Source organism: Meriones unguiculatus, chromosome 8 (assembly GCF_030254825.1).
Source record: "Meriones unguiculatus strain TT.TT164.6M chromosome 8, Bangor_MerUng_6.1, whole genome shotgun sequence".
Lineage (NCBI taxonomy): Eukaryota > Metazoa > Chordata > Mammalia > Rodentia > Muridae > Meriones > Meriones unguiculatus.
In genome coordinates, this window is record NC_083356.1 from 21,040,014 (window position 1) to 21,063,721 (window position 23,708).

At 45.5% G+C, this 23,708-nt stretch overlaps 1 protein-coding gene across 1 annotated transcript in view; it reads left to right on the plus strand.

The window, feature by feature from the left end:
- The window catches only part of Enthd1 (ENTH domain containing 1), a 107,425-nt gene that overhangs the window by 25,293 nt on the left and 58,424 nt on the right, over positions 1–23,708 (plus strand). Inside the window, exons 2-5 of the mRNA XM_021640342.2 lie at positions 1,366–1,576; positions 6,963–6,972; positions 9,212–9,239; positions 18,905–19,023. Coding sequence (XP_021496017.1) covers positions 1,366–1,576; positions 6,963–6,972; positions 9,212–9,239; positions 18,905–19,023 — 368 coding nt within the window. The remainder of the gene's footprint in view (positions 1–1,365; positions 1,577–6,962; positions 6,973–9,211; positions 9,240–18,904; positions 19,024–23,708) is intronic.

The following is a 23,708-nucleotide window of genomic DNA, read 5'->3' on the forward strand; positions in this document are numbered from 1 at the left end:
TTAAGCCAAGCAGCTTTCTCAGGCAGCTAAGTTGTAAATTGGCTACCAGCATCTCTCTGCAATCTGCTTCATTTACACCATAGCAAGGAGAACATTTGAAACTTTTTGATAATGTTTCTTTCTTGATTCATTCACTCAGTAAATATTTATTGAATATATGTTATGTGCCATCAGTGTCTGCAATTGGACTTCTCTCGCGGGGTTTATATTCTTCTAAGTGAGGAAGGCAAACAAGGAGCGAACACACAGGTGATAGGTGGTGGCAGGTGCCACAGGAAGAAGCAAATCAGGACAGGGAGTAGACTGATGAGGCGGGGCTTCTTCTGAGGGTGGCAGGAGGAAGGCTCTTCTGAGGAGGTGGTATCTGAGGAGAGACCAAATGAGTCAGGGACCCAGCCATGCAAAGTTCCTGGAGGACACAATAGCTGCCCAAGGTTCTGTGGTGTTGGCAAGAGGCTCAGAGCTGCAGGATGAGGTGCCGGTGTAGGAGAAAGGAGAGGAGACAAGCTCCTGAAGCGGAGAGTGGGAAAACACAATTTTTTTTATCTCAAAACCGTACTGTGCCCCAGGGAAAGACCATGCCTGACATCCTCCCCAAGGGCTAAAGTTCCAACTTCTGGCTCACTTGACACCGAGTGGGCCCAGTACACAGTGGGCCTTTTCAGTTAGGGACTGTGAGGTGTCCACCAGAAACTAAGGGTGTTTAGAACAGGGCTAGAGATAGTTACTGAAGGATATGTGGAAGGAGGAAATGGCTGAGATGAGGTTGGAGAAGGTAACCTTTGTGCACATTCCTGCCAGTCTGTGCAGATGCACGTGGAAGCAGAGGCTGATGTCAGGCGCCTTCCTCAGTTCCTCTGGGTCTTGCTGAATCCAGAGCTTGCCAGTTTGTTTAGACTGGCTGGTCCATGAGTCTCTGGACCCTCCTGTGCCCCGCACTGAGGTTGCAGGCATACACTGCCACTCCTAGATTTTGTGTGGGTTCTGGGGATCTGAACTCAGGTTTTCCTGCTATCACAGCAAGCATTTTACCCACTGAGCCTTCTCTCTGACCTCATGCTCAAACCTTTTTTTGTGTGCCTATGTTAGTGGATTTATTGCAGCGTATGGATGGCTTTCCAAAGAAAAATCCAATAATGCATTTAAAATGAAAAGTGTAATGCCAGATAAGATGGAGTTTCATCATGTGTTGGTGATCTGCTCTCCTATCTCCTAGTGGGCACAGAGAGGGATGTGTTCAGCAGTCTACTTGTCTTTCCACTTTGCTGCATTTTCACTTTTCCTTAATTTTCTTTAGAATAAAATTAATTATAGCTTTAATCATTTTTTTTCCCACTTTTAAACAAATTCTTGGGTGTTTTTCAGGTCGCTATATCCGGGAGAAGTCTAAGCAAGTCATAACTCTGCTGATGGACGAGCAGCTGCTTTATAAAGAGAGGGAAGTGGCAACTTGGACGAGGCAGCGGACCTCCTACTCCATGACGTTTCCCAGAAGATTAGCTGTCGCAGGGAACGCCCAGCCAGTGTGCTCGACTGTCCTCATCTCTGAAAGCCTCACCACGGAGAAGAAGCACTCGCTCCTGACAATTCCAAGTCTTCGCAGTAAAAGTGCGTGCCGTAAGCGGTGGCCTAAGGCGCGATGGGTGCCCACTGAGCATAGTCAGAAACCGAGAGCACCAGCTTTGAGTTGCCAAGTGCATCGGCAGGTCTCTCCCGCCACTGACTCCATTCTGCAGGGAACGAGGGTGAAGGAGGATAGTCACCAGACAGTGTAGGGAGGTTTTCAGTGTCTTCCTTCTGAATTCACAAAAAAATAGTTTCCAGCTAAAACTGGTAGCCTCATGGCTACCCTATTGGCAACTCTACTCAGTTTAATATTTTCTCTAACTATACTATGAAGGAGGTTTGCTTTCTGAGAGTGGGGGCCTGGGTACATGGGCATGTTTTGTGAAAAGTGTTTGACCATTCTAACATAATTTAAATGAGTTTTCTGGCATGATTCTTTGAAAGGCATTACCTTTGCCTAAAACTTTAACTCCTGGATTACTGAACTTTAAAAACAAGGGTGAGGGGAGATATAACATTATCAGGGAATAAAATGACCTTTCCTATTACTGTTGCTGAAACATCAAAGAATGCCACTGTGCTGTAGCTTCTCCAGCACCGACTGATGAGTTTTGCATGAAGACAAGCAGTCAGGAGAAGAAAGCAGGGAAGAAACCTGATGTAGTCTTAGCTACTCCTAAACTAAACTCAGTGCTGAAAGTGTGGGTGTCCAAGAAGACTGCCTCCTGGGCATGGCAGCTATGTCTATGGCGATGGACTGAAGGTTTGTTCCCAAAGCCATGCTGAAATGGAATTTGCAGTGTGCCAAGGTGGGGCCCTTGAGAGATGATCAGGTCCCAGGGGTAGGGCCCTCAACAGGATGTGAGCCCTGAGACCCTGGAGAGCTCTCTCTTACCCCCTGTCCTCCCGCTGCTGTGGAAAGAGGTAGCTTCTTAGGGCCTGACCTTGCAGACAGCCTGTGTGCAGACATTCCATCTTCTGGAGCTGTTTGAAAATGATTTTGTTACTTCATTCTGTGTTGCTGTTAGCAACCCGAGGCCACAAGGTATCTTTTAAGCAAGACCCTGAAAGAGCTGCGGGGATTCAACATGAGCAGTGAATTCCAATTGTCAGGGAAGCACAGAAATTTAAAAAAGTATCAGCAGTAACATTAACACAAGCCAGTCCTAAAATCACCCTTCCCTGATTTTGTCAAGGGTTCGTAAATGTTCACTCAGTTGGTACCTGAGGGTCACTGACAAAGAAAGGCATTAAAGGGGTTCTTTGTAATTATAGCAGTAAACATCACCAAATGCTTTAAGAAGTAGTGCACCATTTTTCCATTTTATTTGGAATATGTCCCCACAGCTGATACTGAGAACTGGGGTACCAGCTGTGAGGCTTCAGAGCTTCTTCACCTCTTTTACTGTTTTCTGTCACCTTCCTTGCTCGTGTGTGTGTGTGTGTGTGTGTGTGGTGTATTATTGTGTATGTACATGTTCATGGAGGTGTGTGCATGTTGGGGTACATGTGAATGTGGAGGCCAGTGTCTTCCTCAACCGAGCTCCACCTTGTCTTTTTGAGTCCGGAGCTTGTCAGTTCAAGGTAGGGTGGCTGGCCAGAAGCCCCGAGATATGCTTATCCCTGCCCACAGTGCTGGGATCACAGGTTGTGCGCAGTACCCAGCTTTTTACGTGGCTTTTGGGGCTCCTCATGCACAGTAGCCAGGTACTGATATAAGCTTCAGGGCTGTTGACTTGTGGCACTCTGTCTAGTTTGTGGAGGAGAGGTGGTCATTTGCAAGTCATATGCATTCTATAGGTCCTTATGCTTGCATGGCAGGCCCTTTGCCAGTGAAACCATCTCCTGGTCCCTTTCTGCCACTTCTTGATGCACTTTCTTCTTGAGCATCATTACTGGAAATCTGAATGTCCAGTAGAAATGGAAACAACAGCAGTGAGGGAGTGAAATTCCCTTCTCCGTGGAGCGTGTGTGACAGAGGCCAGCCTAGGAGCCCACATGCACAGAAAAACATAAGACATGTCCTTTGTCAAAAGGGAAGGCAGTCAGGGACAGAGTGACAGGGATGGCTTTATTTGGGGACAGATGTGGGATAGGGTAGCACTTTGGGGAGGGGAATTTAAACAGAGACCTGGCTACAGTGCTGAAGTAGGTGGCCGGTGAAGTAGCAGCCACAGCTTGGGTGACAGAAGGCTGACAAAGTGAGTCCCTAAGTCACTGCAGATGTAACTCATCTCTGAGCCATTTTTATGAGGCACACAAATTCCAGTTTGTTACTTTATATTTAAATCCATGTGTCCCCAATGTTGTGACACACCTCAGTCACCAGGAAGAGCTCTGAATGCTTTAAAGAAAACATCATGAACTCAAGACATGGTGGCACACAGCTGAGACCCCAGTCCAGTAGTCAGGAGAACTGAGTTTGAGGCTTGCCTGTGCCACATAGCTGGACCTTGCCTCAAAGGAAAACCAAACAAACCCAAACCAAAAACTGAAACAAAGAAACCTTCTAGAGCTTTGTTACAATGCATTTAGCAGCATGGCATACAGAGAATGGCCTACCATCTGCCAGGCGCTACACTAGGCACTGTAAGCAAATCTAGTGTTTCTGCTGTCCTGGAAGTGACTTGGGGGAGACGTTCTCTCCAGTCAGCCTCACAACAGTGGGCTCCAGGAGCGAGGCCGTGGGAAGTGCTGCTTGACATGCATGTTTAGCTGCAGAAGCTGCCGGAGCCCTGCTAATAGAAACTCGGTCAGATTATTTTTGTTTCCTTTGCCCGCTGTCTGTACTAGATACATAGAGGTACGCGTTTATGTTTAGAAGGTAGCAACTGGGTTAAGTAAGTTTAGCTGTAGTACCATTTCCATAGTCACCATTTTCATGAAGATGTTGGGTCTCAAGCTGTACTGTAAAGGAAGAAATAAAGCAGCCATTTTGGGATAAGAGTAAGAAAAAGAGACCAGGCATGGTGATGCACTCCTTTAATCCCAGCGCTTGGGAGGCAGAGGCAGGTGAATCTGTGATTTCGAGGCCGGCCTGGTCTACAAAGGGAGTCCAGGATAGCCAGGGCTGTTACACAGAGAAAACTTGTCTCAAAACAAAACAAAACATAATTGGGCAGAGTCCTCCTTAGAAGGACAAGAGAAGTAGCAAATGGAAAGGTTTGTCTCAAGTGGGAGTCATAAGTCACAAGCAATAGAGGGAGCCATGGAAATCCTAGTGGCTTAAACTTAGTGGGGGCTTCTTTCTGTAGTCATGCAGAATAGGTGTTTGAGGACTGATATGGCTTCCTGTGGTGTCAGCAGCTTTGGGCAATTTCTGTCTCATTGCTATACCAAACTCATGACACATGAGCGCCAGCATCACATGTGCGGGAAGAAAGGTCTGTTGAAGACACGGATGCCTCATCCTATTAGGTTGCATCTAACATTTTGGCTTACATGTTGCCTATCACTCAGCCACCCGGACACTCCTAGTCACAAGGGAGATTGGGTAGCTGTGTGTCAACTATCCTTATTCAGAAAGAAGTCAGAAGAGAAACAAGAGGAGAGTAAATAGAGGAGACAGTAACATAATCTCTACCGCAGTGGGGAAGCGTGCAAGCAGAAGGAGGATTAGGCGTGTAAGAACTGCTTGTATACTAACTGGAATAAAAACTAAATTTGAATATGCAGAAAAGCGTGGGCAGATACTTGAAAGTTTTCTGAGCAATTAACAAAAGGCATAATAAATCGTATTTGGAAATTTCAATTTGCTAGAACTTGTGCCTAGGAAGCGGTTTAAGCCTTGAACAGGAGGGATGTTTAGTTTAGTCACAGAACTTCGCTTTCTCATTACAGAAAACAGCTGTTTTGGGGAGATAATTCTGACTGCTTTGTGTGGAAATGAAGGAGATGTGAATTGTAGGGAGACTTCAAGAAACAGTTGCTTCAGTTTGGGCACAGGACCTGTTCTGGGTGGGAGAAATGAGGGGCCAGTCGCGTTTGAAGACAGCGGCATGTGCAGAGAGGCAGCAGGCTGAGTGGAAAAGAAAAGGAGAAACTGAAATGACTTCCGCATCTGAGTTAGAGGAGGGAGGTACACACAGCACCACACAGGTAAATCTCCGTCCCCGGGAGTCTGAGGACGAGGCTGTCTTATTTAGTTACAGCGAGATGTGAAATTGAGAGCATCACTAGAAAGCTAGGCTGAAACAGCTGCGCTGACTGCTTCGAGGTAAATTAGCAAGGGAAAAGAGCGCTCTGAAGCAGCCTTCTTCACACATCGCCACTTCTTGTACTTTATTTCTGCTCTTGGATGTTTCCCCTAAGTTTTAATTCTCATCGATTGCTTCGGTGGTTTTTGTTTGGAAGATTGTGATTTTGACGGAAGAGCTGCACCGAAGGCCAATGGCTGCTTGCTGGCAGCAGGCGTCTGTGGGTCACACAGCCCTTCCTAGAGGGGCACCAGAGTGCCTCTGTCCAGGAGCATTGCTTACCCACGCCAGCACCTGGGAGTTCTCTGGGAGGTGTTGTCTTTGTAGCACAGTTTTGTCTGTGTTTAGCGAGGATTCCTCTGGGCAGTCTTGGAAGCATTCCTGCGCAAATGACGCATGGCGGCTACGGAATCAGTTACTGTAGATCATCATCCTGCCCGTAGTCGCAGCCAGCACCATGGCTGCACTGTCTGTACTGACAGCCTTGCGCAGAGTCAGGCTTGGTCACTCGGCTCACACACGGCAGAGGAGGGCTCGTGGCATACCCTGGTTGCCGCTGAAACACTTAAACTGGTAAGGCCTGCTGTTGATTTTTACATTTTAAAAGTAAACATGAAAACCCTATAATTCACATCGCCTGCCTTCCCAAACCAACAGTTTTTACAGAAATACTGACTTCCAGTCTGCCTTTCTTTTTTTTTGTTTTTGTTTGTTTATTTGTTTGTTTGTTTTGGAAAAGTTACTTTGTTCCTTTAAAGTGATGCAGGCTCATTGTTCACATCTGGTCACTTCAAATCACAGTCCTAAGTCGTCAATACTCGGTGAGCATAATCCTAGGCACACATACACACAGAGTGGTGACCAACAAGAGCTGTGGACAGCTTGAGAGGAGTGGCTTTTTTTTTTCCCTTTGTGGAGGAGAGGAGTAGGGTCTTACTGTGTAGCCCAGGCTAGCCTTGAACTCAGTCCTCCTGTATCAGCCTCCCAAGTTCTGAAATCACAGGTGTACCAGCTCAATATATTATATGCTAATTTATGGTAAAAATTTTAAACGTCTGATTCTGGCAATAACTATAGGGGCCCCTTCTGTTGCATGATCACCAGTGGTTGTAAAGGATGGATGTGCTGAGAATTCCCTGTTCCCATGGAACTATGAGATCCCTAAGGCCCTTTTCTTCCAAATGTTAATAATAAGGTAAGAACAGAATGTGTGAGCCGAATTTGGTACCAGTGGTGCATTAGAAACTGAGTCACTTATGGGTATCATTGGTTAAATGACTTCTCTGCATGGAGAAGAAGAGTCTTGGACACCCTCTCAGGAAGGTGAGACATGCTGAACGCAGGCCCTGAGCAAGGGCTGACGCGAGCCCTGCAGTTCTCTGCAGAGGGAACCCACCTGGGTTCACCAGTGAGTTTCTGGGGTTTTCACCAGGTGAAGCCAGGCCTTGAGCTCGCAGGCCGTCATCTCCACCACTACGCAGAAGAAGGTAAGTGAGGGGCATGACAGTCCCTAAGGATGGCTGATACAGAACGTCACACAGACATGAATTTAAACATTTATTCATGTAAGTACAGGCCAGAACCACAAGACATCAGCTTTAAAGAACTCACAGAGACTGGGTGGATAAACTTTAAAAAGGGCTTAGAAAAATTAAACAACAACAACAACCTACTTTAGAAAATTAGAATATATGTTCAAAAAAACCCCAATCATTTCAGAAGCAAGGTTGAAAAAAGAAAATGATGAATAAATGGTAAACACGTATGCAGAATGAAATGATTTCAGTTAAACACCGCATAACTATTTAGTTAAAAGTGGCAGCTGTGTCCCGGCTCTTGGGGCTCTTGGGGCACTGAGGCAGGGAGATTGCCAAAAGTTTGACGTCTATAGGTGATCCCATACACAAACTTACACATGCGTACGCCAAAAAAACTAAATGTGTGGAAGAAGCAACCATTTCCATATAGAAAACTAGAAAAGGTCTACTGAAGAAGCACAAAAATAAGAGCTTTAATAAGATGGTAGTTGTAACATTAAAATATAAAATACATAAAATAAATTATAAAATATAAAACACATGTAACATTAAAATATAAAATATAAAATAAAAAACAAAAAATAAAAACAGAAACCACATAGTATATCCTATTAGTCATGAACAATAAACATTTTTTTTTCATGTTTGGCTGTTTGCCCCCCATGTCTGTGTACCACATTCGTCCAGTTCCCACAGAGGCCAGAAGAGGGCATCAGGTTCCCTGGAACTGTTGTTACAGACAGCTGTGAGCCACCATGCGAGTGCTGGGACCCGAACCTCATCCTCTGGTAGAGCAGTTAGTGCTCTTGGCTGCTGAGCCATCTCTCCAGCTCCAGTAAACACTTTTAACCGTTTACTTACTGTGTGTGCATATGGGCATGCAGGTGCCATGGGGCGCATATCAAGGTCAGACAGAGGATAAGGATAACCTTCACCGATCAGTTTTCTCCTTTCCCCGTGTAGGGTTCAGAAATTAAATTCTGGTTGTCAGTTTTGGTGGCAAATGCCCTGATCTGATGGTCCAATAATCATATTTTTAAAGATACCATTTATAATTAAAAATCAAGATTACTTAGGGCAGGGCATGGTGGTGCATGCCTTTAATCCCAGCACTTGGGGAGTCAGAGGCAGGTGGATCTCTGTGAGTTCAAGGCCAGCCTGGTCTACAAAGTGAGTCCATGACAAATTTTAGAATGTATGATATCAGTATGCTGTGGGTTATAATGCATAATTGAAATATGTTAAGGAAGACCTGTATAAGTGGGAAAATATGCCATGTTTATTGGAATGATGCAGATATGTCAGTTTTTTCCATGTTGAGTTGGTAGGGGTTTTTCAGTCTTGGTACCGCCGCTGTTCTGATTAGGTCCATTCTCTTGTGAAGGCTGTACTTCGTAGGTATCCTCCTTGCCCTTCCCCCCCGGGTGATATTGGTACATTCTTTACTGTTGTGAGAGTCGGAAACCGTCTGCAGACAAGGCCAGACGTCCCCCATGGACCAAAATTGCCTCCCAGTGGAGAACTACCGATTCAGTGCAATTACAATCAAAATTTCTAGAAGGATTTTTAAAGCTGAACTTGATGGGCTGATAATAAAATGTATTTTGAAAAGTCAAAAAGTCAAGAATAAAACATGAGTGTGTGCTCGCACACACACACACACACACACACACACACATACACACACACCAAGAGTAGTCCAAACAAGCTGTGGTACATGGGAGTTTGCATCACATCTGTAATTTCATACTTGGGAGATGGAGGAATGACAAGCTTGAGTCCCATGGTGAGACTGAACATTCCCCAATAGGAGTAAGGTGAAGGGCTTCCTTCTTAAGTAAGACTAGAAACATGGTAATGCCACTGAGGCAGGCGGGCACGTGTACAAATGGGACAAAGCACTGTGCCGAGAAAACAGCTTCACAACTGTGCAGTCCTAGTAAAGGACATCTCAGATATACGGGGGACGGATGAGTTGCTCAATAAATAACAGTCCCACCACTTCAGAAAATGAGATTAGGTCTCTGTCCCATGCACGCATACCAAAAAATCTACATAAACTAAGGACTTAAAGGTAAAAAGACAAAATTTGAAGATGTTTAGAAGATTTGGGGAAATATATATATTTTTTAGACACATAACAAAGTAGTTTCTTACTTACAGTGCATGAGTCCCTGGGATTGAACTCAGCTCTTCCGGCTTGGAGGCACGTCCCGTAGCCCACTGAGCTGTCCTGATAGACCGAACCTGTTACTTTCTTTTTTTTTGTGGTTCCAGGGCTGAACTCTGGGCCTCATCCATGCTGTACAAGTGCTCACCTCTGAACTGTGTCCTGCAGCCTCAAACAGCGCAGACTGTAGACACAACAATAACGTGGTTAAAGGGTGGCCTGTGTGGTAGCAGTCCGTGTTCTGTTGTTAGCCTAGCCTCTACCCCACCTCCTAGCTCGACCTAATCTCTGCCCCACATGGGAGAACCTGCTGCTGTTTGCCAGTAACTCCCATGTCTTATGGTGAAGGATTCTTTAGGTGGACCCAATCTAATCATAGGCCTTCTCCGGCCAGTGTCTGAGGAGAAAGAAGTCCCAGGTAGGCGAAGCACATACAGTGCTGCTGACCTGAAGATGATGGGTGAGGGATGTAACAGCTTCTAGAAGCTGCAGTTAGGTGACTTTCCAGCCTTCCAGGAGATAGGACCCCCCTCAAAGAAGCTCCTAATTCCACCACAACCTGAATGACCTCGGAAGTGATTCTCAGTCTTTAGACAAGAATTCTGCCAGGCTGATTCCTGGATTTTGGCCTTATGAGACCCAGAAACAGTTCAGTGTGAAGAAGTGTCTCTCTCGGTTTCCTGCTGCTGCTTTTGTGTTTAAGTCTGATTGGTGTTGATTTTGCCTTGGAGTAAAGTCAGGATCTGATTTAATTGTTCTGCATGTGAGTATCTGGCCTTCCCCACCCCGCTTACCGAAGCACCCATCAGTCCTCCCCCCACTCTACCTTCTTGGAGCTCTTGATGCTCAGCTGACCATAAGTGTGTGGGTTCATTTCTGAGCAGTCTGTCCTGATCCATGGATCTGTATGTCTGGTTTTGTGCCAGAACCATCTGCTCTGATCAGCTTTTGTCGATTTTTCTGCAGTAGATTTTGAGATCAAAACCTACCATATAGAAATTAGAAAAAAAATCTGAAGACTATGGGGAAGTTTCCTAACACATATAACTGAAAAAGGATTAGCATCTAGAGTACAGAAAGAATTCCCACTAATCAGTGTAAACAGGGTAGAGATGGGCAGGAAAAAAAAAAAGACACAGAAGACATTTTCTTGTGAAATGGAGGAAATGTATAAGGCCAAGAAACACTGGTTAAGATGTCAGCCTCGCAGCATTACGATAGCAACAACAGCTCTGAAAGGACATTTTGTGAGAGGACGTAATCGATGGCAATTTCAGGACTGCCAGAGCCGTTCCACTTCATTCCCTTCAGTTGGGCTCTTCATCCACTTGTTTCTCCATCCTTCTCGTTCCCTGCTTTGGAATGAGTGCATTTGTTCACTCGCCTGGCTATTTACCTACAGTCATTAAGGATGGCCAGCCTTTTGACATTGTGTCAAGCCATTGTCGTCCACAAATGCACTGGGTCACACTCATAGCTCTTCTGGGACGCTCAGGGCCCATGGGCTACAGGTTGGACATGCCTGCGGAAGGCAGTGATGTTAGTGGCTGTGAGCGCTGGTTCAGGAGTCATGTGACCTGGATTTGGTACGATCTTGGATGTACTCTTTAAGCCCTTCCCTTGCAAATTCACCTTCCTGAAGTGCAGGTAATGTGGACTCATGCAGTAGGTGAGCTGACAGCTGCAGCACAGTGAACTTGGGCTGTGGTCTTTGTCACTCTTCCCGTCCCACCTCAGACCAGCTTGTTTTCTCTACCACGTTAGAGTTTGGGGGTGTTTCTTACTTGACGGAAGGAAGGAAAGAAGGGAGAGCTGACCGGCTATAGAGCACCTGGACTCTGCTTTGTTTTCTGCTCTCTTGGAAAGGGACGAGCCCAGCCTACCCACTTGGGATTTGTGTCCTGGGCTCACGGGGCAGGGAGGATAGCCTTGCACTTTAGATAATCTGCCCGACTCAGTGTGAAACTGGTTGCAAACCATCTCTGTTGCGGCAGCATTCTCACACACCACTCTTTCTACTCTCAGGGTGGACATTGAAAAGGGCAGAGCTGTCCATTCAGTGTCTAGGTCCAGACGGGCACATGCTGATAGGATACCAGCAGCACATCTCCTGGACAGATTTTGGGGAAGAGAAGCATTCTGGGCCTTGTTTCTTTTCTTGACCATCCACTATTTGCTTTCTTTCTTTTAACAGTTACTTTTAGCCATGTCTGCTTCTGTATAAGGTTTCTGTTACTTTTAAAAATTAGTTTTGTCTTTAAAGAATCTCATTAAGTATTAGGGGTTGCGTCATGAAAACCTTTTGTATGTGTAGTATGTATGCATGTGCATGCCTGTGTGTCTGTGCATGTGAGTGCCTGTGTGTGTGTGTGTGCCCGTGTGTGTGTGTGTGTGTGTGTGTGTACCCACATGCTTACTGAGGATTGAGCTTCTCACATGTCTGGCAAGTGTCCAGCGTCTCAGCTACTCCCCTAGCTTGGGTGCTGGGAATCCCCCATTGCAGTTTCACTCAGCTGTCTTGACTGAGGACACTCAACATTGAACCCCCCTTTTGTGTGCTGATTATTTCCCTTTGTCCCTGGAGCTGAGGGTTTAACAGTCAGAATTCTCCCACTGTTTTTGAGACCTCTTGGTAGCCGTGACTCAGATCACATGTTTTTATGGACAAAAGGCCAAAATAAAATTGTCTTAACCCCCTCGCTAAAGATCTGCCAGGATAACAGGGCCCCCTCCTTCCTTTCACCCACCCACTTCATATAGTTAAACAACAACAACAAAAAAATCTCCCTAAATGTTTGTGTTTCTTCTTTATTCTTCTCATCCTTAAAAATTGTCTTTCCCCAGCAAACCCCAAAGTTCACCATTAAAGGAAAAGATATAATATTTGTATACCCCGTCTCTGATGAGAAAACGTAGCCAAAAGCAGAAAATGGAGCAAATGAGATGTGCGTGGAGTGAGGCCTCCAGAACTTTTCCTCCGAGGTCACGGCGCTCCACCCCCCCTAGCTGCTGGAAAGTTGGTGACTGAGGTGTTGTCCCTTCCCCCATCCTTCTCCGAGAACCTCTTTGCCTAGGGTCATGCCTGAGGGTGCGTGCAGGGCTAGAGAGATGGTTCAGAGGTTAAGAGCACTGGTTATTTTTCCAAAGGTCCTCGGTTCAATTCCCAGCAACCACATGGTGGCTCCCAACCCTCTATAATGAGATCTGGTGCCCTCTTCTGGCATACATGCAGGCAGAATACTGTATAAATAAATCTTAAAAAAAAAAAAAAAGAGCAGCAAGTGCTGAGGGTGCGAGCACCCACTGGTTGGCTGTGGTCTAGCCCTCTTGCCTCATGGCAAGTAACTGTGAGTTCAGTCCTGCCTCCCCACTCCTCACAGATCTTGTTCCTAAGAGCTCCTCCTGCCGAAGCCCCACATAGACATGTGTTTTCTGGGGAGTTCAACAGTAGCTTTCCTCCTAGATTAAAAATAAAAGACAGTAATGGCAGGTGACTGTAAAGAGAACAGAGAGAAAACAAATGCCAAGAAGCACTGCTGGCTGCTGACTCGGGGCGACCACGAGTGCTTCATGTTGTTCCTGAGCATTTTCTGTGAATTTACAATTATGGTGAAAATGGAAGTTTTAGAAAGTAGAACAGAGATCAGCTGCTTGAAGACATTCAAGTGGGTGCTCCAACAGGATGCATTGAGCAGAGCATGGTGGCTCATCTGTAATCCTTGCAAGAGGCCGAGGCAGAAGGTTTGCTCTGAGTTTAGAGCCGGTCCAGGCCACACAGCGAGAGAAGCTGGAGTCAAGATTCCAAATGTGTGAGTCTACAAAATACAAAGAGACCCCATCACCATGAAGCTGCCTTTATATCTTTCTGAATCTTCAGTAGTCCACTGAATCAATCCCCTCCCTCCCTCTCCCCTCCTCTCCCGCTTCCTCCCCTCCCCTCCCCCTCCTCCCTTCTCTCTTTCTTTCTTATGTTCATGTGTATGCATGAAGATGTGCATGTATAGGGACCATAGGTCAATTTTGGGTAGCTTTCTCAATTACTCTGTATCTTACTTTTTGAGATGTAGTTTCTCACTGAGCATAGTTGGTACTGATTCAGTTAGGCTGGGTGGCCAGTGAAGTCCAGGGACTCCATCTCTACCTCCCTAACTCTGGGATGTCTAAGTGCACACAGCTGTACCTGCCTTTCTGTGTGGACCATGGAGATTCCAACTCAAGCCCTCATGTATACACAGCACTTTACAAACTGAGCCATCTCCCCAGCACCAGGGTGTTTTCTAAGATAGAACATGTTCTCTTTTATGAAAACTTAAAACAAAACAAAACTGGGTCTCAACTGTGCTGCCCAGGATGGTCTTCAGAGCTACACCTGAGCACTCCCCCTGTCCCACCCCCCTTAGACCACAGTGTATGCTGTGCCGTCCTGGCCCTGGAGAGTAGCTCAGAGTGATTGATACACACTTTCTTAAATGACATCTGAGAGGACCCTGTTGATCCGCGGTGACAGCGTTTGTTAGTGCTAGGGGAAAAGTGGGACAGTTGGCTGTGTTAGTTCACAGAGCATCTCAACTCTAGAGTCACAGTTGCACTGAGCGCGTCCTGTGGTCCGTCAGCTCGGCATCTCATCTAAGAGCTGTCACGGGGCCCACCAGTTCTGCTTTTCGGTATTATCTGAGCTCTGCAGGCTCAGCGGGATCTCCAGCTCTCCAGCCAGTCCCTGCAAAGCTCTGCAGCTGCAGCGTTAAGTCACCGATCGCCCAGTGACTCCCTGGCTTCACTTCCTGTGGTATCTTCACGCTTTCCTCGGGGGCCTCCCATAGCCTCATCCTCCACGTGCTCTGACAGTCTTCATTGCTGGGTTGTGATGATGGCAGAGGGACTTCATTCCCGCCAAGGAACTGAAAGTGTGTGCACGCACATGTGTCTCCTTCTTGACTTGTGGGAATTCAGAAGCACATGTCGTGCAGTCATCCAATCTCATGAAGCACATCGCACTTCCAGTCTTGTGCCGCGTGATATCGAGAAGGAAGATCATGCATGTTCACAGGCCTTAGCAGCACATTTGCTTTTCTTCCTGCCCACAGATAGCTTCATAGTATCTCAACTATTGTGTTGCCTGGTTTTAACTGTCAACTTGACACAGCCTAGAATAGCCTAGGAAGAGAGTCTCAGTGAAGAAGCTTCTAGAGCAGGGTGGCCCTTAATTCGGGTGGTGCCCTGTCCTGGGCTGTGTTCTGACCTGTGTCAGAATGGAGGAACTCGATGTGCACAAGCAACAAGCAAGCGGAAGCTTTCATATCTCTGCTCTCCACTGGGGCTGGAATGTGACAAGCTGCTGGATTTCCTGCCTTGACTTCCCCTAGATAACTGACCATGATCTGGAATTGTAAGCAGATAACCTCCCCCTGACCCCAGCAAGGTTATAGCAACAGAAGTGAAATGGGAAGGGTGATTCTGGGCCAGAATGCATCTTGTGATGTGTTTGACTTCCCTTGCAGGTTCCCCAGAAGGGACTTTCAGAAATGCTTATTAATCTACCCCTGTGCTGTCGAAAGCCTGGGCCCATGCCATTTCAGAGCTAATTTTGCTGCTGAAAACTGCAAAGGAGCAATCGTTACAGTTTCTGATTAAAGCTCAGGAAAGCAGATAGATGATGTGAGCCCCAAGTCCCCACTGTTTGCCAGGATTAATTAGAAAATCTCCAAGTCAAAACTAAGTCTGTTTTAATTACTCATTTTCATGTAAGGTTACAACAAAATGAAAAGCTACAGACGTAAATGAAAAGTCCTCATTATTTCTTCAGGATCTAGCACCTACCATCCCTGCGCCTTCTCCAGAAAAGATTTCTGTCCTCCTGTTTACTGGGGTCTGCACCACGCCTCAAAGCCCCTTCAAATCTCACCTCTGCTTGGGACTCTTCCTGAGGTTATTGGGGAAGTTCAGCCCAATGTTGTTGTGAGTTTTTCCCTGTAAGCCGGTGTGTGTTCGGGGCTTACCTTCCTGTCAGGTCGGGCTTACTAAAGGCAGAGCCTATCTCATGCAGACCTGTTGCTTCTAAGGCATTCTCATGTTTACTCCAGGCTTACATACGTCTTCACAAAGTTTTAGGTTGTAATGTGAAATTTTACAAAAATGAATAACTGTAGACTCCAGCATGTTATAAATATAGACATACCAGAAGAAAAGAAAAACAAGCCTGTCATGGCGGCACATTACCTGTAATCCCAGCTACTTGGGAGGCTGAGGCGAGGGGATCATGAGTTCAAGGCTACCTGAAGTACATAGACTGTCCCAAAATAAAACACAAAGAGCTCTTGCCTACATGCCCAATACCTGGTTCAATGTCTGGTACTGGGGAAAAAAAAGAAGAAAATTCTATGATGTTTGTTGTCACAGTTTTTATTTTTAATTGTGTGCATCTGTGTGTGTCTGTGCACATGAGTGAGTACCAGTGAAGCCCAGATCGATCCCCCTGGAGCTGAGTTACAGGCTGATGTGTACCACCTGATGAGGGTGCTGGCAACCAAATTCAGGCCTTTGGCAATAGCAGTATAAGCTCTCAACCACTGGCCGTTCCCCTCCCCCTTTTCACATTTTAAGGTGTGCCTGTTAGGATTGAGACCTGCAGTGGTTCACTTGAAGAACACACAGGGTCCTTAACTATGGAAAGCTTGTGTCCTTTCTCTCACTGAAGTCAGATTTGACTTCACACCACACACTGAGTCTTACCTTTAAATACAGTATTTTCATGCTTGAAAGTCTTTTTAAAAATATCAAATACATGCAAAAATTGTGTTCCCCCCCCCGGTACCCAGGCCATTCTTCTGCCTCTGCCCCAAGTGCTGGGCGTGCCGACATGCAGCTGCGGTGCCAGGCGAGGCTGGCTTCCAGTGCACAACCTGTCAGAGCCACTGAGCTCGCAGTGCGTTCTCAGAAGGGCTTATTGCACATAGAGAGTCCAGCCTCATCGGAAACACGCTTTTATGAGCTAAGCGGGACCACTCACCCGCACACGAGGGCCGCTCACTGCTCACTGTAAGCACCGTGCAACATCTGCTTCATTTCATGTTTTCTATAGATATAAATGCTTTAAAAACCTGTTCACATAGATCATACCCAGGCTAGAAGGTACTTTATTGTAGCACTGTCAATCAGTTCTGTGAATTCCTTCCAAATAATGTGCCCACAATCATCCATTGACTTATTATAGAAATATTTCCTCTCTCCTGTCAGCTGTAACTTGATAAAGGCTTTCTTCTGTGTTTTTCAAATCAAAGAGCTGGGAACGCATTGTTTGGGGAAGTATTTTTTTTTAAAAAACAGTCATTAGGAGTAATTTACTTTTTCAACTTCTGGGAATAATACAAAATACCCTTTATTAAAAATTATCAACCATTAATTAAACTTGTACTCTAACCTAACACTCAGAAATTGCAGGGAAAATGGAAATACCGACTGCCTTATGACTGTCAGTGCAATGTGTTTTTCAGAAACTGATTTTATACTGTGTGCTTTAAATGCTTTCAGTTCTTCATAACTGCAGATTTGGTATATGCAGTTTTTGGGGAAATATCTACCATATTCATCTACTTGGCAAATGCAGCCCTCATTGTCGAAACAATAAATTGAATTGTATGGCTTTTTCTCCATAAAATGCCTTACGTATTTATTCTAATAAGTATAAATATTTCTCCTATTACCTTTAAATCTCTACATCCTTTACAGTTATTATATTTTTGCTTACCTGTTTTGGGTGTGTAAGTGCATGTGTATATGTGTTCAGCATGCCTTAGCGTGTGAGTGGAAGCCAGAAAAACAGCTTGTGGTTCCTTTGCTGGCTAAGCCATCTTGCCTGCCATTTTTTGAGGGATGGGCATCTTGTGGTGCCCAATCTGGCTTCAGAATCTATATGTAGAAGACACTGGCCCTGAACTCAGGATCCTCCTGCCTCTACCTCCTCAGTGTTAGGATTTTAGGCATGCACCACCATGCTTCCATAGGACTCCTAAACCCTTTCCTAAGGTGGCTACCTCAGGCTTGGGACCTTGTGAACTGTTACAGTGATAACATAAAGATGCCCCTCCACACACACCCAAGTTTTCACTACTCTGTCCTCAGGAGACTTTTTCCTGAGGAGTGATGTATTCTTTGCCCATAGTTGGGGATGAGAAGCGCACGGAGGCTAAATGAAATTGGCCACCTGTTCTGCTGCTCTGTGCTGTGATACAGTACAGTTGGGTATCAGGTGCATGGTATGGACCAGTGTGATTATCCCTTATTGCCACTGCTTTCCCTTCAAAAAACTATGTATGGGAGAAAACCCTGGGTCTTCCCCTGTCAGGACTAATGGAGTCTCCTCGAGGTGGCTTACTCGTCTCCTGTTTCTACTGTGGGTGACTCATCTTTGGGGAAGAAGACCCATTCACAAAATGCATGGGTGATATGTCTTTGTTTTATAAAGTGGGGAAAATTATGACTGGCAGAGGGAAAGAGCTGGCCGAGCCCTCTCAGGTAGATGAGCTTTCGGAAGAAGATCTGTAGGTGTCGCAGAGCTGGAGACGGATTCCTTTTAAAGGGTCAATCTAATCTTAGCCCTTGGGGGGTACTTATGCTCCCCTACAAGAGTGCAGACACCGATATGAAGATAGTCATCTTCTACCTCTTATTGTCCACACTAGCATGTCACGATTGAGGCAGCCCTAATACTTTTAGACATTTGTGTTTTCACTGCTCATCTATGCTGGATAAATGCTAGGTGACTGATGTGCACCCTGGCCCTGAGGTTCACCTTTAGAGCTGGCACTAACACACAGTAACTAGTCCAGGAAGGCAAAGGGTATTAACACCGAAAAAAATGCCAAACAGAGTAAACATAATCAGACATACCAGTTTATTTTCATTGATGTATTTTTCTCTTTTATGCTTTAGTTTTTGTTTTACATTAAAGGTTTATTTGCCTCATAAACAGTCTATACATTTCTGATCTGTTCCTCCCACACAGAACACACGAAATTTGCTTTGCAGTACTAAGACTCCTTAAATATTCTAATAATTTTAGTCATTATTCTTGCAGTCCTAAAATTCCCTTTGAATAGTTTTCACCTTTTGAAGTTCTAATTTGTTATACATCACTATGTGCTACACTGTAGCTACCACAACATTTTACATTTTAAAATACGTCCAGTAATAAAACTGTAATAGAATTGCTGAGATGGGGCAGGTCCACGGACTTGAAGCTGTAGTTTGTGAGCCTGTCTGGGCTTGCTAATGTCATAACGGAGTGCGTCCTCAGAGGTGGTGCTTGGTGTGTGATGTGTATCTAATAGGCAGAAAGAATCTTCAGAAGTGATTAAAGTTATACGTGAATGCAAAGTACTAATATTTATTTATTTACTTATCGCCAAAATAAAACCGGAGCTTCATGTTGTTGACAGAAAACGCCTCCAAGGGAAGGCTGAGGCTGGAGCAGAGCCAGGACATCCCCCCGCCTGCTGGAACCTCCCTGGCCAAGGGCTCTCCTCAGCTCAGGGTGAAGGCGTGGAAGTCGACAGAGGTGAGGTACTCCGGTTCCCTTTGCTGCTCTGTCAGGTCACCGAACACGCGTGTTCAAACCCGGGTGTGTTCCTGCAAGGCTGCCACACTGGCCTTGGCGTTTGTGTTTTATGTAATCCAGAGTTTTAAACATCAATAAGGTAAAATTGTGATGAGTTTTCCTTTATATTATAGTTTGTGCTAAGCGTTTATTTTGTGGTGCTGGGCATGGGACCCAGTGCATGCTGGGCAAACACTCTACTGTGGGTCTGCATCCACAGCCTTAAAAGGCCTTCAGTGCGACTTTCCAGGAAGTGGAGAACAGCACAGCGTCTTAAGCGGCCTTCTCCCTGCTTGCTCCAGTGTTGACAGTGCCATTCAGCTAGGTGATGACATTTAACCGTTTTCATCCTCACCCCTTCCTCTTTCCCCTCCTGCTCTGCAGCCCTTCTTGTCAGCAAGTCCCTCGAAGGGTTAGGCCTGACAATATTCCATTGAGGATGGGGGAGGAGCCCACGAGGCCTCCAGGCCTTCTGTGGTGTAGCCCCTGCGAGTAGTAACATTTACTGGCCCAAGCACAGGTAGCAAGGGCGGCTGGTCTGTGGGTATACCACTGAAGAAAATAGCGTCCTCCTTCCTCCCTGCCACAGCTGTCAGTACACCCCCTGGAGAGGTGGGGCAGCATGGTTAAGCGGGGGAGTGGAAGGTTGGTTGTAGGAGGGGACACTTCTCTTGCTCCTGTATAGGAAGAGGGCCACCCCTGCAGTACTGAGGCCTCACCTGGATTCTTTGTCTTTAGCACCCCAAGAAGCAGCAGCCTTAAAGGGAGACCTGCCTATGCAGGAGTTGAAACAGGAAGAAGGAAAAACGTGTTCCCAGGACTGCCTGGTCATCCCCACTGACCCCCACTGGGGCTTCTGCCAACAGATGAGGCAGCTTCCTCCTCATTTTATGCCCCCACCATGCCACTCAGCTTCTGCCCAGGATGAGGCCCACACCAACTGCCTCATCTATGCACACAGAGAGCCTTTCACAAGAGACAGTGTCTCCCTCTTCTTCTCATTTTCACGTCTTCCCTCCATGGTACTCTGCTGTGCAAGGGAGCCACCGGAACCACGAGCCAGCGCCTTTCTGTGTTCTTTTTGTGTTCGCCCACCTCAGACCTGCTCCGTGTTCCCGCCTCCGTGTGCACACGCCTGCTCACGTTTCAGGTTCTGACTCACGGTCCTTCTCATGCTGCTGTTTCTACTGCCTTGCAATTCTTTCTGCTTAGTATCTCCTAGGTGCACATTTGGGCCATTTAATCTGCCATCCCCCCTGCTTTCCAAACTACTTTTTGTCTTCCATCTTCCTGTTGGGTTTCAGTCTGTCTTCTAGTCCATGTGCCCTTTCATGTGTCAGTGCCTAACATTATCTCTGTCCTGAGAGTGGTTCTTACTCCAGGGACTGTCTTCACTCCCGGGATCTCAGATCGCTTCTGCTCACCTTTATTTGGTTCTGTTCTTGTTTACTTTTTCTTTACATGATAAGGATAATACTAGAGAGTATACTGAACTTTCCAGGTTTTATAGAATCACAGAGATAGACTTCAGGTGGAAAACACCCCTTTAGGAGCCCCTGGCATTTGCCGGGGAAGGCTGGGACAGCACTCAGCAGCAGACCTGCTTCCCCCGTCACTGGCTGTTCTCTCCATTGTCTTTTCGAGGTATCTGTACTTCGTTTTCAATGCTTTTTAGATTGGTTTATGTTCATTTTGTCAAGAGTGAACTTGTTTGGTTTTAGAATATGGGATCATAAGCTCTTCTTGGATGGGTCATGTGCCTGTGAGTGTGTGTGAGTGTTACAGCCTTCTTATTCCTCCTTAACTAACAATTCCTGCTCCCCTCTTTTTCCTGTTCAAGCTGACCACACCCAGGACTTACCACTGACAGCTTGAGGTTCCTCTCTTTCACTGATGTCAGAGATGTTGCAGATCTGGTCCGTAGAGCACAGGATGCAGAGGTCCAGCTGTTGGGGAAGGTGTGTCCCTTCATGGGGCAGCTGTCTGGGAAGCATGTGTCTCCTCACCTACCTCAGTGACATGCTCCCTCAGGCTGTGACTGAGTAACAGGTTGTTCTGCTTTCTTCCTTTATGAATAGAGAGCCCAGTTCTGAGTGTGACTCCAGGCCATGTGGAAGCTTCAGTCTTCTGTGGCTGCCTTTTGCCTGACCTCCTCTCTGGAGCCAAGTGGGGATTTTCTGCTCTGGCCCCAGAGCTCCAGATGTCTGCAGCTTTAACCCAGCATGGTTCTGCTCATTCTCTTGTCTGTGAACATATTAGCCTGGTTTTTGAGCATGGCTATGTCTTTTTAATTTTCACATGGCATTTTTTTTCCTCCTTACTGGATATGTGGAAAAAAGACGGTATCTCCAAAGCATGGCCTTGCAGAAATGTCTTACGTGGAAATCCCTTCTACTCCTGACTGACTACTAGGTCAAATGCTCACTCGCTTTTGTTGTTTTGTTTGTATAACTCTATGCTTTCCAACGGGAAGGACAGCTCCCTGTGAGACAAGACTGTGGCCTTACATGTCCTATGTGGACAGTCAGCGTGCTGACTTTCTTCCTTCCTATGAATGCTGTTCTTTAACCATCTGCTGCATGTCCTAGAAAGGAGGTTTGAATTCTTGGCCAAGCCCTTCCCTCAATCCTTTAAGGTGATGGATTTAAGGGCTTCCTACTATTTGGAAAGGGATTTATATAGTTCAAATTTACTGTTCCTTAATGTACAACAGTTTACAGATTAAAAAGAAAACTAGATTATTTAAAAATATAAGACATAAGGGCAAAATGATTTTTAAACTTACTACTAATTTCTTTGATGCTGATAGCTTTTCAGTAAAAAGCAGACTTGAATATTCCTCTGTGTAGTAGAGCCAAAGACCTCAAATGCCAACCTGATTTCTTGTATCTGTCTTTAGATCCTGACATTTTGCCCTTATTTTAGAGGAGCCTTCAGTTACTGATTTACATAATACCATATTTTGTATCAGTGAGAAAATAATAACTTCTTTCACAGGGAGTATTCCAGGAGCCGTGTTTTCATTTTTTTAAGGCATGATTGTGTGTTAACAATATCCCATCATCCTCTTGACAAGCATGACCTCCTGTCACTGCTGGGAACATTCACTGCAATCCAATATGTCTTCTCTAGCTGCCTGCTCCTATAGCAGAAGATAAATCCCAGCAAGCTGAACAGTAAAGCTAATTGCTGTTTCAGTGAGCACCTGCAAGGTGCTCATCTCTGCAAATAGCCCCTTGTTTCCCCGTGCAGAGTAAGAAGGGAGTGGTACTGTCCTGGGCTCAGGCAGAGTGCGGCAGCTTTAAAATATCTCTCAAAAAACTCAACTAGAAACTTCTTTAATTATTCTCTTTCTACAAATGAGAGAAAATTATCTTAAAAGAGACACATACAATTGTTTTAAAATATATTTTTAAAGATTTATTTGTTTGTTTGTTTGTTTATGTATTTATTTACTTATGTGAGAGTGAACGCCCATGTGAGTGATTCTCTCGTGCACAGTGCCGTGGCGGCCAGAGGCGTCAGATCGCCAGGGGCTGGACTTACAGATAGTTGTAAGCTAACAGATATGGGTGCTGGGACCTGAACTTGGATCCCCTGGAAGAGTAGCTAATGTTCATGGTCACATCAGACTTTTTTCAACGTGGGTAATGGGATCTGAACACAGGTCCTCATGCTCACATAGTGTGTGCTCTCGCCGACCAAGCCATTGCTCCAGCCCCAAGCTGCATTTTTATTTTGGTGCTGTTCATCTTTTACTAGTTCTCATTATATTAACTTAAATGTTTTAATAAAAATAATGGAAAAATTAAAACAAAAAGAAATGAACCAGTAATCCATAAAGATGTGGAGGAAACTTTAATGCCTATTAATAAATGCAAGATGCCAGTGAAAGTGTATGTACCGTGGGAGTACAACAGTCTGACAGCCTGGAAAAGCCCAAACCTGGAGAGTACAAGGATTGGAGGCTCTGGGGTGCAGGAAGGGATCTATAGGCAGTTGAGGGAGAGCTTTAGGGAAACTGATCTATACAATAATGATCGGCATGTGTCATTAAACTGCTGCCAAACCCAAATCATGAATGGCAGCAGGGGTGTGTCCATTGGAAATGACAGACCTGAGTGAGTGTGTGTCTGTAGTCCACTCAACAACAGTACGATTCAGGGAGCATGCCCACAGTGATGTTGTGGATAAGATGGGCAGGGCATACTGGGAAATCTCTACCTTCTGCTCACTTTTGTTCTAAGCCCAAATATATATATATTTTTTAAAGGAGAGTTTTTATAAAGTTGTAGAGTCTAAGACAAATATTTCTAAGAATTCTTAAACTCCAGAAGTAATAATACAAAGATAAGTAGATTTGGCCACATAAAAGTTAAAGACTTCTATCAGGCAAACCTAAAACAAAACACAAATTAAGTAAAAAAAAAAAAAAGTTTAAAGTTAACTGAAAATGAATAATGAGCTGATAGTGAGATACTTCTTTAGAAGATCAACAGTTTTAGAAATTGATAAAAAGGCAGTCAGGATGGCTGTGTGGGTGAAGGTGCTTGCCAGCAGTCCTGTTGACCTGAGTTCAGTCCCGGGACCCAGTGGTGGAAGGAGAGAAGCGACTCTCACAAGCTGTGCCCTGATGTCTACGGATG